Genomic DNA, 16,734 nt, shown 5'->3' on the forward strand with positions numbered 1-16,734 from the left:
CTTCATAGGCAGAAACAGCTGTCATAAAGCTGCTCTGCTCTGAAGCGCTTCAGCAACAGAAAATGTAAAATGCCTTTGAGGTATTGCTCAAAACTATAAGACAAGCAGGTTGTGAATTATAGGATTTATGTCAAAGTTCTTCATTTCTGTTTCAAATTCAAGGATGATTATTGGAATGAAGCAATATATACAGTATGCAAAGCAGATTCTTATTCAGCATCATTTGTATTCATTAGCTATAACAGGAAGCATAGGATCTGGTGTATGTAAGTGACGGATTATTGCAAGCTGATATATTTCAAGGTAGGGTAGGCAATTTTTGTTATGGTTGAAACAGCATCCACATTTACAGTTCCTCCTAACCAAAACAACGAGCTTATGCTGCATTCACACTATGTCATAACTGAGATGGCAACCCGTGACGTTCAGCCCGGAGCTGTTCACGTCCACAGACTCAGATTTTCTCAGACTCAGGTGGTACAAGTAAGAGGGCACAAGTAACAACTTGAGGGTGAGTGAGTAAATGACAGAATTTTCACTTTTGGGTGAACTATCCCTTTAATTCTTTAGGAATAAGACAAAATAGAAATGTCTGAAACCTTTTTTTGAAAAAGATATATGAAAGTGTATTATCTGAATATTTTGCTATTCTTTGTAAAATCCAATGTAAATATTGACATAATGACAGATTAGAACAGTTATAAAGATTTTGAGAGGATTTAGCTGTGGTATGCTGACTCACATGCATGAAAACAGTCTATTCAATATGGTTCTGTATCATAAGTGACACAGAATAGATATCTGATTGTCTGTAAATAATATGTCAAGCTGTATTTCTTCATTTTTTACTTATTTTTTTGACTCTTAACAGATTTAACAGGCTAAAATTCCAAAAATGGAATCACAACTGAGGACACACTGGTCTAATGCAGGACCTCCAAATTGCGCAGTGGCTCATTAAGGTAAGTGCTCCTTGGCTTTCAATCATTCATGCTATAAATGAGTGTATCATCCTCTTTGGCACTGTCATAAATGAGAAAGAGTAGCATAAGGTCACTCAACAGAAGAAATCAGAGGACATTGATTCAATGGCTTAGTATAACACAAACAAAAAAGTAAAATGCATTGGATGCACTCAAATTTGTGTCAGAAATTCTACCAATCAGAGCTACAGAATCTCAAATTTACATTTTAATAGAGTACCTCAGAGATTACGTGTTTTTGTAGGCCAACCCGGAAGTTAGCGGCACACTGGTTCCCTTGATTGAAAGCCTATGCTTTTTTCCCATAGACTTTTGGAAAATCACAAAAAATAAGCTCTGTGTTTAACAAAGGGTTATGACACTTACATGTTTTGTCTATCAAGATAGTCTTTACAAGTTAACACAACATTTATACATTTTGAAGCATAAATAAAGTTGTGAGATATAAAAAGCTAACAGTAGGCTATAAACGGACTACAGCACACCATGGTCGTGGATCAACGTCACCACCACCAAGCCTCCGTCCTTCTTTGCCACAAAAAAGAAACTCAAAGCAGCAGGGGAAGTGGAAGGTCTGATGTAGCCCTGATGTAACGCCTCCTCGATGTACTCCTCCATGGCCTTCTGCTCAGGGATGTAGATCTTTCCGCGGGGCACTGACTCACCTGGAAGCAGATCAATGGTGCAGTCTCATGGCCGGTGTAGAGGCAGAAAACCTCACTGAAGGGGGCATAGCAAGGTGATATATCCACAGACTGCTTTTCCACTGGGCTTTCAATGGAGGTAGAGCAAACTGGAACCACCACAGAATGAGGAGAAGACTGAGGAAGGTGAGGGAAGCAGTCTGGGAAACAGGTGTCGCCCCACTTCAGGATTTTGCCAGTGGTCCAGGAGATGATGGGGTTGTGCTGCTCCAACCAGGGACGCCCTAGTATCACATCAGAGGTGGAGTCCTCCAGAACCAGGAGATGTTTTTGTTCCACGTGCAGCAGTCCTATTTTGAGTTTGACTGGACCGGCACATAGCTGGACACGCTTGCGGCTGAGTGGTTTACCAGTTACGGAGTGGATCTGGTAGATGGATGGCGTTGTAGTGGTCTTGAGCTTGAGCTGGCGGCATAGGGCACCAGAGATGAAGTTACCGGCTGACCCAGAGTCGAGGAGGGCATTGACTGGAATGGAGATATCAACAGCAGTAAGTATTACAACAGTAGTGAGTGGCTTCCTTTTCTTCAAGGAAGGGAGAATGGCACTCACCATGGGTCGAGGAGGACGAATGGGGCATGTAGATATGACATACCCAGTGGCACCACAATATAAACACAGACCCCGGGACAGCTGCCTCTGCCACTCAGCTAGAGTCAGACGATTATTCTCTAGTTGCATGGGTTTGTGGCCTGGTTCTGGAGGGCTGATGGGTTCAGGCTGGTGGAGGAATGGTGAGTATTGTGGCTGGCCCTGGTGCTCATTTAGACACGACTGCATACGAGTGGCGACTCTGATGGAGAGCTGGATGAAGCTTTCGAGGCGAATGGAGTCCTCGTATGCAGCGAGATGCAGCCGTACCCTGGGTTCCAATCCCTGAAGATAAGTGGTGATTAAGGATTGCTCATTCCATCCGCTGGCAGCTGCGAGGGTTCTAAACCTGAGAGCATAGTCATTACCAGACATGGATCCTTGCTTTAGATGATAAAGTTGCTTGATGAATCCTTCACGGGTCTGCCGAATACCTCCTTGAAGTGTGTGATGAAATTAGTCAACGATTGGGTAACTGCTCCATCTTGTGACCAAATAGTTTCAGCCCACTGGAGTGCACACCCGTTGAGTTGAGAGATAATGAAGGCTACCTTGGAGCGATCGTCGGGTACATGTGCGGCTGCATCTCCAGGACCAGCGAACACTGCAGTAGGAAGCCGTTGCAATCCTCCGCCGAGCCAGAAAAGGGCACTGGTTTGGCCATGGGACTGGCTTATGCCAGAGGAAAAGGAGTGACGGCGGTGTTTACGGAAGTGATGGCTGGTGCGGTTGCTGGTGGGTTGGTGGTGAGTACTCGGCGAAGTCCATCTACTAATTCCTGAAAGGGGTCCGTGGAACTCTTGCTGTGACTCATCTGTGTGGGTCCGATCTTCTGTTACGGACAGAATGGTGAGAAACACAGACTGCAAGCAGATGGTACGTTTATTGAGACACAGCATGGGTTCATGGCCTGGTTCTGGAGGGCTGATGGATTCAGGCTGGTGGAGGAATGGTGAGTATTGTGGCTGGCCCTGGTGCTCATTAGCCGCGTTTCCACTGCCAGGCCAAAGACGGGCGTGCTAGTGCGTGCCAGGGCCGGTCGCGTTTCCACTGTCACTTCCGGGGCTTGATTGTGCCTCTTCGGTGCTTCCTCGGTGCCAAAGGCACGGGTTTTTCGGCCCGCCGAAAACCTTGGTCCAAAGCGGGCCAGCTGGGGCTTGAGGCGTGGTCGAGGTGAAAGGCGGAGCTAATCGTAGTCAGGTGATGGTCTACATGCTGAAATGGGTTGGGTTGTGTGACGTTTGATCAAGGGAGGTGTGTTTAAGGGCGGTTTTTAGATCAGCGCTGCGGAGCTAGCGGACCGACAGTGGAAACGCAATTTGATTTTGGCCTCGGTGCCTAAGGTCTGTGGCCATAGGCCCAGCCCGGCACATTGTTAGCCCTGGCTCGCACTGGCCCGACAGTGGAAAAGCGGCTAGTGAGACACGATTGCATACGAGTGGCGACTCTGATGGAGAGATGGATGAAGCTTTCGAGGCCAATGGAATCCTCGTATGAAAAATAGTGTAAATGAAATTAACATCAACTTAATAAACTAACCAATGTTAACAAATGAGACCTTAAAGTGTTAATGTGTTTATAGGCTATATGAAACAAAAATCATAGTTTTGGCAGTTGTTCAAGTCATGTTTAGTGAACATGAAATATGGATTAAATGAGCAATAATGAAAACTAAATGGAAAGCTCACATGCAATAACCTAGCCTACATTTATCTTTTGGGATAAATAAAACAGGAATAAATAGAAACAGCTTTTTCTTGAAGACTGATAGGCCATGTCCTTAGCCTATTTTAATTTTTAAAAGCCCCATTAATTTTTTGATGTGTAGAACTTTCTTAATTAGCTAAATATGCTGAGAGCGCATCTAAATTATCCTAGTTTCTCAAATCTGGCAAAGAGATGCTGTTTTGACTTTCAATAGGACATATATAGGCTACGTCATTAATCCAGCACGGACTCTTCTAGGGGTTTTCTTTACGTCACACCGCGGTGATTCGTTCTCTCCGCATTATTACTACAACACAGCAAACGACTCTCTCTCTCTCTCTCTCTCTCTCTCTCTCTCTCTCTTTCTTCTCTTTCTTGAAGTACTGCAGAGACAGAGCTGCAGCACTATACACCGTCAGCTCTTGCTTTAGTTTCCGGATGTCTTTACTCTTTAGGATACATATAAATGTTTATTCATTAGCAGCGTCGGCAGTCTCGTAATGGAGAACCAGCATCGACATCTCATCTGCTCAGCTCCCTAAAGGGTGAGTCAAATCTTTCGCCTTATAACAATCCATTTTGCTCTATTACTGTGCGAAATAAAATTAAAAAAATATCTTTAGGCTATAGGCCTAGACGTCGTCTTATCAGCACTTTGTAGTTTGTCAGTTGATAGAAGACGGATAGACTATGAAATCAGAATTATGATGGACAGCTCAGTTTGTCCAAGAAACAAAAGTTTATTATTTACTCAGACTCGCAGGAACCCAGATTAAAAGTGCTTTAATTGAAGGGGTGTAATAGGCTAGAAACATTCACTTCTAATAAATTATGTTTAGTCATTTATTGAATTATTAGAGGAGGTGTCCGGTGATGAGGGAGTGGGATTGAGCGCTGCTCCAGAGTCAGTTTTGACATGAGCGGAAGCGACTGATCGGTGGCTGGAATAGAGCTCAGTGCGCGCGTTTCCCGCCGCGGGCGATACGAGCACTGCAGACACACACAGAGAGAGATATTGAGAGACAAAAATTACAAAACTCTATGACGATGTCCCACAAGAAGATAATTTGAATCCTTTCTACAACATACTGACTGCATTCATCAAGTTTTCCTGCTGTTACCCCGTTGTCATAAAAATGTAATGAATATTAAGCAAATATTTTTAGGTGTAGGCTATTTTATGGGAAATCTAAGTTTATCAATAACTACATCGTTTAAGTAAGTTACTTTGTTGGAAGTGGTATTTTGACAGAACTCATTTTTTTTATGTCATGCAGTTATTTCTTTTTTTTTTTTTTACAGCTAAATCCATTTTGATTCATTATTTTGAGTCAAACTGAGACTAAAACATTGAGCAGTGTAATTTAATGACTGATTTTCAGTGAGTTTTATATCTTAGATTAAAAAAAGAAGAAGCTTGAGGTCATTTTTATAGTATCTTTTCCAGAGAAATCTTGAAACTGTAGATTCCCTAAAATTCTCATGGATGACAACTAGCTGAAAATTTTAAAAAGAAAATGAATTAAAACAACTGTGGCCAGTGTTTTCTATCCAATAAAAGTGGAGTCCAATCCAGCTTTTAATTTCAGTCACATTAAACTCTAGTTTCAAGGTTGTATCCTTGAGGACCGTACAGCACTTCATCAGTGATGCCGCATTGACCAGGCTTTTATCTTTGCTTTCATAAAGTTCAGCTGCATTAGCCTCATTAGGTTGCATTTTATGCTCTGAGCAAAATCAAAGATAATGTATTTGTTATTGCATTGTGTAAACATGCAGTGATTGGTTTTTTAATATTGACATCACACAAGACAATGTTTTTTCTTCTTTTTTTCTCTGCTGCAATTAGTTTGCATGACTAGGAACACATGTCCAATGTTAAGATTAGAATCTGCTCCTGTAGCAGTGTTCAAGCTGGTGGGAAGGTTCTGCTGGCCCATTGCTCTGCCCATTGAGAATAGGCTTTATTGAATTACCTGCAGAGTGATGCAGCCGGCCATGTCGTGATTGAGAGTGACAAGCCTCTTATAATCCGAGCCCACTTTTTCTCTTTAGTATGCATTGCAATGCATGCCAATATGCCATAATACAATTCTCTGATGTAGGCCTATCACTGATTCTGGAGATATTTGAAATGTAATCTCAAGATGAATGTTTATGTACAGAAGAATTTTATTGGATTAATCTGTTAAACATGTTCAAAGGGATTGACTCACACTGTAGTGCAGATGCCTACTTCTTATGTGTTTTCCTTGCTATAACTCAACAGTCAACATTGTTAGATATAATTCTGTGCACTGTCATGCCATATATTAATATTTACAAATTATCATTCGGGTAGAATTAAAAATAAATTGAGACTACAGGAAGATTTCAAACTGATTTTCAGCTCCATCTGTTCAGTTGTCACCACAGTCAGAAAAACTTGCTGACAGCGTATGTTGACAAAATCTTTATTTCCTTTATTGATACATATTCAGTATTTTTTCAGAACTTTCCCAATCAAATTTGTGACAATGATAGAAAATATAAGAGTAAAACTCAATTTAAAAATGGGCAGACGTGCCTTGGACTGCTTTTGGAGGCTGAAATAATAATAAACACTCAGCGAGCGGTCAGGGAAGTTGGTGTGGCACGCTAGGTCTAAAAATTTCCTTGTGTGGTCCTTGAGGCTATGTTCCTCCTGCTCGAGGCACAGCAGCTGGATGGCCGGCAAGGCCATATTGAAAAAAAATAAAAAATAAATAATAATAATAATAATAATAAATTATACCACAAAAAAATATTGTCTAACTCGGTTCTTCAGGCACGTTTTGCTGGTCAGCAACGCAAGATTAAGATGAAGGGGATTCATTCAAACAGTCTTTATTATTCCAAGATTACACAGAACAACGAGACAACATAAACCAGACCTCACATTAACGAGAACCAACACAGGAACAGAATGAAACATTCGTTCACTATGATTTTAGTGAACGATAATGGGATGCTATACTTTTGATAAAGTGCAATCAAAGGAAATATTGCATTTTAGCACTCGCCTCTGATTAATTTCAATCGGGAAAAGTTGCCTTTTTCAAAACTAATGGCAGGTAAACTGTTTTGTCCTATGAAATTAAGAATTTCATATAAAAGGCTACAATCACCAAAGACTGTGATAGTGGATTATGACATAATTAACATAGACATATGGAAAATACCCCACATGTCATACAGTAAATGCTTTCTTTTGTGCTAAATGTTTTTGTCATTCAGGGCAAATTTTAAAAAGTCTTCATTCATAACATCAAAATATGAAACAGAGATATTTCTGTTTCTTCCTCTGCAATTTGAGTCTTATAGCCTATTCAAATGAAATGTTTAGTACTAGACATTACTTTAAAAGAACATCATCAAAATCTTTTCTCCAGACAGCTAATTCACCCTCCCCCAACAATTTTCTTCTTTTCCTCCTTGTCCTCTATAATATCATCTGAAGCAATCTCTTAACACAAGATGCCCTAGCATCCTTCTTATAGACAAGGTCATTTGCTTTTTGTTATAATGTGATTATGACCTCTCCAAACCATTAGAAGATTAAACCTTGCTTATTCACACTGCCTGACTTTTCTCCTGACGTGTCTCTCTCTGTCAAAGTCAATCCTGACAGAAAAATACTGATAACTTTTTGAAATTTTATATAATTTGTTATTGAAATGGGAAATTTTCAGATTTCTTTTGTTGCTTTCTTCCTTATATTAATCACTTCTGAGAGTATTATACTCATATGTAAGTCTTTTTAGATACAAATATTAAAAAATAATAAATGTTGTCCATGTATAACATTTAGTAACACATCTGTATAGAAATTAAACCAGTATCGTGCTAAAAATGAAAGAAATATTACTAAATGCATGAACTGTGTAAAAAATTGAAATTGATTTTAAAATTGAAATTGATCTGAGGCTGAAATGCCATGTTTAATTTTATCCACTTTTGTCACCTCACCATATCTTAACATATCAACAAGCAATTTTACAGCTCACCCCTTACAATCATTGTTATTCATGCCAGCTTGCCAAATATGCTATAATGTTCTTGCATATAACTTGACCTGCTGACTCCCAATGCACCAGAGTACGCATAGGGAACAGAAACACCATACATCATTTCGACAGAGGCCATCAAGAGTGCAGGGCCTATTTTCAGTCCACTTGTGACTGATTGTAAACTGTCCACTTAGGTTAAGCTGTTTCCAGTAAGATCAGTAAAACGTTGAGAATGCTGCTTTTATTTTAGACTTGTATTGAGATTCGTCAGGAAAAGTGATATAGATATAGTTGTATTTGAACTGGAATAGTGTTTTCATAGTTATATGATTTATAGCTGATGATTTTCATGACTTGTTGCCGTCCATCATTTGTAAGCAGCAGTCCTGTCAGATTCCCCCAGCATTACGCAGGTATAGATTGGGGGAAGTGCTGTCTTTTCACCGAGGGGCCAATCATGCAGTTCAACGGGGCTGCCAGACCTCTCAGACAGACACATGGTCCACATCCATTCAGTCGGCCAATAATGGATTACTCCGCAGCCTGAGCACACAGCTTCCCAACGGCATGTAAACACAATGAAAGTGAAACAAGCTCTCTCTTTTGATCCATTAGCTGTTGTAAAGTCTCACAGACTCATTCTCAGGAGTGTGTATGGCTCTGAGTATATGGTGGGGATTTTGATTACTACAAGTCATACACAATAGAATTGTTCAGTTAAATCATACAAGTTTGTTCAAATTTTATTTGCGATTATTAAATGTTTTGCCCCAAGTTCTGAGACCACAATGAAATCCTGGAATTTGAAATCTGGAAATAAACCAAAATATTTCAGCTTCTCACTGTTTTTAGGTCACTAATCAAATGTAAACAAAAGTAAAAGGTCAGATTTGCTTCCAGTGAAGCACAAGATGCTCTTTGACGCTGGAACAGTCTCAAGTTGGAAAACATGATCATCAGGTTTTGTTTGAGCGCAGCTGTCATTAAAGCAACAGGGGGCACACCAAATATGCTATATAACGGTTTTGTAATTTTTTTACCATTTGTGATTTTTTAATGTGGCACAAAATTTCTTACAGCTATAGATGAAATAAGCCGGAGCATAGACAATATTAACTATAATTGAGGTATTAATGTGTTTTTAAGTTTCGAATCATTAAATATCCCTTTGTAATTTATTTTATTTCTGTAGTACTCACTACTCACACCTGCTCCTGCAGAATTTGACCTTAGCTAATCAAGATCTTCAGGACTAGTGCAAAATTACAGGGCTGTGTGTAAGAGCAGAACTAAAGGAGCAGGGTTAAGTACTCTCGTTTTAATGCTTGATTGGCAAAACTGATTAGTCAAAGGGATGGAAAAATGGACGCATTTTATATAAGTACTTGTAAAGTTTTTTGAGAGAAGTCTCTTATGCTCACTGAAGCCCTGGGTATACTTCGTCACAGTCACAGTTCGCGCATACTCTTCTGATGACGAAATTCACGTCACGCACACTGTACACTGACCCTCGCGTATGAGTAAAAAGTGAAGTATACTTTGGGCTTAAGACTGCATTTATTTTTAATTAAAATGACACTAATATTGTGAAATATTATTGCAATTTAAAATAACGTTTTTCTATTTTAATATATTTTAAAATGTAATTTAATCTTGTGATGGCAAAGCTGAACTTTCAGCATCATTACTCCAGGCTTGAGTGTCATATGATCCTGCAGAAATGAAGATATATTTATAAAATGTCATCTATGATCTGACCCAGATAGATTTTGGGGCAGTATAAGTACTTGTACATTCTAGTGGCTTTTCCAAACGTTGATTATTTATGAACTATATGAAGCCCAAAACTTTAATACTCACAGTATTACTTTCAACCTGTGCTTCTCCCAGACTCATGAGAGCCATAAAGGCGAAATCTCTTCTGTACTGACTGCAGACCTCTTCCCCTCCACCATCTAATCATGGATGATACAGCTCAACAAGACACATCTTCCCTCATGAAGGGGGCCAGAGACATTGCTAAGGAGGCAAAACGACAAGCCGCTAAGAAAGTCAACAAAGTTGTGGACCGTGCCTCAAACGAATACTCCCACAGTCGCGCCTACCACCGCTTCCAGGATGAAGACGACGACTGCTACAGCCAGCCGGATGGGAACTACACAGGCCCCAACGCCAATGATGAAGAGGGATCCAGCGACGCCACTGAAGGTCATGATGATGAGGATGAGATATATGAAGGGGAGTACCAGGGGATCCCCTCGGATGCAAAGCCCAGAGATGGGCTGGTGGCTTTGGGACAGCCGCTGGCGGATGGCCTGAAGGACCAGCGAGAGCTGGAGAATGAGAGGCAGGCGGACGAGGAGGAATTGGCCCAGCAGTATGAGCTCATCATACAAGAATGTGGACACGGCAGGTTTCAGTGGCAGCTGTTCTTCACGCTGGGGCTGGCGCTCATGTCCGATGGTGTGGAGGTTTTCGTGGTGGGCTTCGTTCTCCCTAGCGCAGAGACGGATATGTGTGTGCCTGACTCAAGCTCTGGATGGCTAGGTAAGAATAACAGAAATGACAACAAATACACATTGAAACAATATTATGCATTTGGCAGATGCTTTTATTCAAAGCGACGCACTTTGCATTCAATGTATACATTTTATTAGTTCATACATTCCCTGGGAATCAAACCCATGCAGCACCACACACAACTGTTTGGGCCTTTATAGAGGTAAACCAATTAAAAACAAGTAAAAGTAGAATTTCTTCTATCTCTGTATTCTGTTAGCAGTTATAAGTGCTTCTTATCTTCTTGTACTATTTTTTTTCTTTGTCTGCTTCTTTTCTTGTATTTATATGACCTAAAAACAAATAACACAAATGCAAAAGAGCAACAATACAAATTTACATAAATATGTATGTCTTACACTATGCATTTTCCCTTATACTTTTAAAATTATGTATATATATATATATATATATATATATATATATATATATAGTCAAACAAAAAATTATTCAGACATTTTTTATATTTTCGAGGATAGCAAAATAAAGTAAACTGTGACATATTATACCCAAACAATCTTCATACAGTGGACTACCAATAAAACTGATACAAATTTGGAACCAAAAATTATTCATACACATTGACCTGGCCATATATATATATATATATATATATATATATATATATATATATATATATATATATATATATATATATATAAATGGCCGACCCCAAACTTCTGAACGATAGTATAATGCGGGATGTTTCCGAAGGCTAGAGAGTAGGATTCAATTGCTACATAAATGTTTATTAACATACAAAACAAGTAAAAATCCAGGCAGGGAGACGTCGGCAAAAAACAGAGTAAATACAGACACAGGGCAAGACTGAAAAAAAAACACCCTAAACAAGGGAAAACATTGGGGTATAATTACAAAGGAACAGATGGTGGTAATCAATCACTATGGATACAAACAAGGATAACTAAGGAAAAAAAAAAAACTAAACACAGAAAGTGAACACCTACAACAATAGGAACAAAAATACACTTCAAATTAAGACTCTTTAAACACAAAATACGGGTAATGAGACAGGAATTTTAACAGATAGTATCTTCTTTTACTATTTTTTCTTATTTAATGTTCTTCTTTTTGTTAAAATGTCACAACAACATCTATTGATATGAAATTGATATATCTAGTTTGGCCAGCCAGTTTACTATGTTGTGCAAAAAGGAAGCAACAAAAAGGCAATACAAAATATTTTATGTTTTCATCTTCTTTTTCTTCTTCATTTTATAATTGTTATTTTTTTGAAAGAGCAAGTGTGTGATACTATTTAAACAATTTACCAGTTCTCTTTGACCTGGTTGAGGGTCACTGATATTCATATCAATTGACATTCTTATGTGTTTTATCAGTTTAATCAAGTCTGAGCATCTCTCTTTCTTTCTATCCTTCTTTTTTATCCTGCTTTTTCTTCACTTATGCACTCATCTGGAGAGCCCTGAAGGCATTGCGTGGCATGCTCTGCTTCCCTCTCTTTCATGCTCACCCTCTCTCTTTGTCCTTATACTCTGTCAATGGCTTTTAAGACATAATCGCACGTGGCTGGCCGTGACTGTCAGTACAGCTACTGGCCTTTGAGATCAGATACGGTCATCAGCTGAACAACTTGCTGCTCCTTAGCCAGATTAAAACATTGTAGGGACAAAAAAAAAAAAAAAAATGCTTTTACAAATGCTTTTACATCTCAGACATTATCAAAACCAATATATATAAAAGTTTGGGGTCAAATTTGATTTTTTTATGATTTTAAAAGAAGTCTCTTATGCTCACTGAGGTTACATTTATAAGATCATAATATTGTGAAATATTATAATAACTATATTCAATTTCATATGTCAGTCTTCAGTGTTACATGATCCTTTAGAAGTCATTCTAATATGCTGGTTTGGTGCTCAAGAAACATTATATTATTATCAATGTTGAAAACAGTTGTGCTGCTTAATATTGTTGTGTAAACCATGATTTTTAGGATTCTTTGATGAATAGAAAGCATAAAATGTTTTTTTGTGACAAGGTATAAGTCTTTTTGATCACTTTTAAATGCATCCTTGCCAAAATTGTATTTATTTATTTGAATATATCTAGATATTCAGAGCCTGCTGACTAACAACAGTCATGTTAAACACTAAACATCTCTCGGTGAGTAAGGTAATCCCAGGTGATAAAAAAGTACATTTCTATAATGTACTTAAAGTGCTCTATTTTCGAGCACTAATTTTGTACTTAATATACTAAAAATTCTTCTTTAGTACTTATTAAGATAATCTTAAGAACATCTAAGTGTACTCAACTGTGCTTTTAAAAAATGTATTTAGTTACCACTTGTAGTACACTTGAACTCATAGGGCCCTATAATACACCCGGCGCAATGCGACGCAAGGCGCAGAGCAAGTGTGTTTGCTAGTTTGCGTCCGGCGCCGTTCGCGTTTTCCCGTTCAGCGCCACGTCCTTAAATTAGTAAATGCATTTGCGCCAGTTAGTGCGCCCATGGGCGTGCTGGTCTAAAAAAGAGGTGTGTTCAGGCGCATTGCCGGCGCATTGCTATTTTAAGGAGCTGAAAATAGACTGCGCCATAGACCAACTCAAACCTGGTCTAAAGTCTAAAGTCAATGGCGCAATATTTTTTTGTTAGAGCCCGTTGGTAGAAACTGCGACTCTGGGCGCGTCCACAGTGCGCGTTGACTTTGTTTACAGGGATGCGCATCACACAAACATGCCAAATATTAAAAACAAAAGGATTACAGTGTAAAAGAATATTATTGTGTTATTCCGCCAACAAACTCCGCCATGTAAATAGCAATCCGCGATGGCGCGAGCGCATGCATCTCGCTCTTAAAGGGAATGGGAGATGACACTCTGATTGGTTTATTGAACGTTACGCCCATTACTCATTAAGAGAATAGGGACAACCCATTTCAAAAATGCGCCCCGGTGCACGGACCGTTTTTCCGTCATTAAAATAGCAAAAGTGGATTTGGACACGCCCTGAGTGCACCTGCGCTGTGCGCTTTACACTTTGCGTTTAGATTGTTAAAATAGGGCCCATAGTGTACAAGTGTTAACTAAATACATTTTTTAAAATACAGAGATAGTATTTTAAAAGCACATTTTAGTTCATATTTCATGGTGTCTCAAAATAGCACTGTTGAGTACACTTAGATGTTCTTAAGATTATCTTAATAAGTAATAAAGAAGAATTTTTAGCATATTAAGTACAAAATTTGTGAGCGAAAACAGAGCACTTTAAGTACAATATAGAAGTGTACTTTTTTTTCACCTGAGATGGTTGCTCTCCAGCAGGCACAGTGGTGCAGTGGTAATTTAGAGCAGAGATGAAGCAGTGTCGCCTGTATGAACGTAAACTTTCTGTAGTGTAACAAGTGAAATTGCACATCACAACATTCCACATTTGATTTTTAAACCTGATCACTTAGAGACAATTTACACATGTAATTTCTGTCATCATTTACTAATCCTCAAGTCATTCAAAACCACATGGGGAAATTTAGCAGAATGTCCAGACTTCTCTTTTTCATACAATAATCAGTGGATGTTGATTTATGCTTTCAAGCTTCAATAAATACAAAAAGGCATCATCAGTAATTCATACAACTCCTGCACTATTTTCCAAGTCTTTTAAGCAAATATTTGGAAGACAACAGAGATCTGTGATTGTCAAATTCGTTCAAGTTGTACGGCTGTGGTTTTATAAATGTTTAAACAGATGCTGGGGGCCTTTGATATTTGAGCTTTTACTTAAGATGGCTGACTACAATATTTTGCTGTAGTGAATTTTGAGATTTTTAACCCAATTTTGAGAGCAAGATTGGCTGATATGTAGTGTATGAACAGAACTGCAATGGACTGAACTAGTTGTCTGTCATGTTACTGACATACATGTGTTTTGATATTTACTATTCTTTTCTGTCATAATAGTTCCAGGCATTACTCAAGGCTGTCATGCATTAGTGAAATTGATTTTTGTGTTTATGCTTGCAGACATTATGTGATCCATTTCTGGCTGCTGCTGTATGTACAGAACAGTTTAGTTCAATGTAGTTTCAGTCTTGGCTTTTCTTATTACCAAACTACTATCAGTCTATTCGTCTTGACAAAAATGTATTAATTATACCTAAGGGGCATTTAAGATTCTGTAGAAAAAAAGGCAATGGAAAATTGCTGCATCACATAGTTACAGTAATGGATGGTGTTTTGAACATTTTGTGTGGAGTGTCTTCCATTACTTTTGGCTTAGATCCAGGAGTCCATCTTCATTTATTAATTTGTGGCTGTTTTATCTACTACATCTTATCATAACCCCTCTCTGTTCTCCCTCTCTCATTATTCCCTTTATCTTTCTCTTTTTGTGTGTTGGTGACTAGGAGACGCTGAGCTTGTCTAAACTGCAGTGAAATCACCCCACTGCAGAGATTACAAGACCTGCACATGCAGACTCTCAATGTGTGCAACAGAAAGAGAGAGAGAGATACACTTGATTTTGCAGAGAACATTTGCTCAAAATAATCCTGGCTTCCTGACTCTGATATTTTCCCAAACGTTTTATTCTCTTTCATTTCTCTGTTAAATGCTCTCTTTTAAATTCTGTGGCCTAGATAATCAACAACAGAATATAAATCACACTGCTATAATACTCTAAGCTTTGACACCCCATCCATCCATATGGTTTTTAAAGTGCAGATCATAAAGACAAGCTGACAATGGAAAAATAACAAAAGTACAGGTAGTAAAAATTGGTGAGTCATTGCCCTTATGTGGGTAATTCATTTTTTGAAAGCCATGGATAAATGAGCTTGTGCTTTCCTTTTCCACAATCATCAGTGTTCAATGGCAGTTACCATTATGTTTTCACTGTAAGGTTATATGCATTGAGTTCACTGGTACAACATTATTATTAACAGCAATATTAGTGAACTCTTAGGAAAATGTATCATGGTAACCATAGCTTCTGACGAAATACCTTGGTAACTATGTAAAGGATAATCCACTGTGCATTAGATTATAATGCACTGTGCACTAGCTGTGCATTAAACGATTTTAATGCATTATTTTGGATTATCCTAAATTGTCTGTGTGCTAATTTGCAGCGAAAAGAAGAAAAAGAAAAAAAGATTATGGAGGATGAAATAGTTGGGGAGACGTGGGTCTATAACTTTTCAGTCAGAACACATTTCACACAGCAGGATTTTGAATTGCAGACATGTACAGATATTTAGCATGCCAAATATCTCACGGGTGTCGGCAACACATTGTCGATTCTCTCAGATTATGTATTTGATAATTCACACTGCGTGATTGTCACTCGCGTGAACGAGCACCGATTTGCCTCTGATTTCTGGCATTTGTCTGCAATTTTGCAAAATCTGTCGGCGAGTGAAAATCGGGCCTAAAATCATGCAGCATGAACTCGCCATTAGATGAGAGGTGAGTGTGTGAATTACCTGGATCTGTGCAGCATCTCTCTCTACTAAAAATTGCTGCGTCTCCATTACCTTTCAAATTGCGCAATTTGTAATTGCGAATTGAAATGACGCTCAATGGAAACATGTCAATTTCACAAAAACTGCCAAATATCGCTAACAAGTTTTTACGCTTGCGTGAGGTGTTTTTTCAGGCAATTCGAAAAAGGAATATTTCGCAAAACTGGGAAGCGTATGAGGAAGAATGGCTTCCAAAAGTCTTGGCAAATATTACACTTCAAATAAAGCTCTCAGAAAGAAGTATCTTTCAGAAAATGACTTATTGCGATAGGAAAATGACTCATCGTGAGAGTTTTAGTCGCATAATATTGGAAAACACACAGAAAATATCGAAAAAGTTTTGCGTAAATCAGTATTGGAAACGCAGCTAATGAAGCAGTGAGTTTGATTACTTCAAAAACAGTGGTGTTACCACCTCCTTGCTGAGTAATATAATGTAGCGATTCAGTAGCAAAGCGTTGACAATTTTCTGTGCTCCTGAATGTTTCTGTGTGTGCTCAGCATGATATCTGATCTCTGTGTGCGAGTGATGTGTTTGTGCTTCATTGAAAGCAGCACATTAATATAGAATGGTGTTTAAACTGACTGGAACTATTTGTGCATTAAACAGTTTTTCACGAGTTCGTTTCCTCATAAAATCTTTAAGCTAATAAGG

The 16,734-nt window shown here is 38.6% G+C and overlaps 1 protein-coding gene across 1 annotated transcript in view; it reads left to right on the top strand.

Moving 5' to 3' along the window:
• The first annotated feature begins 4,121 nt into the window (after window positions 1-4,121).
• Window positions 4,122-16,734, top strand: part of sv2ca (synaptic vesicle glycoprotein 2Ca) — a 47,353-nt gene continuing 34,740 nt past the window's right edge. Inside the window, exons 1-2 of the mRNA XM_048189111.1 lie at window positions 4,122-4,530; window positions 9,904-10,560. Of these exons, the coding sequence (XP_048045068.1) occupies window positions 9,975-10,560 (586 nt within the window). The 5' untranslated portion in view covers window positions 4,122-4,530; window positions 9,904-9,974. The remainder of the gene's footprint in view (window positions 4,531-9,903; window positions 10,561-16,734) is intronic.

This window comes from Megalobrama amblycephala, linkage group LG4, assembly GCF_018812025.1.
Source record: "Megalobrama amblycephala isolate DHTTF-2021 linkage group LG4, ASM1881202v1, whole genome shotgun sequence".
NCBI classification, from domain to species: Eukaryota; Metazoa; Chordata; class Actinopteri; order Cypriniformes; family Xenocyprididae; genus Megalobrama; species Megalobrama amblycephala.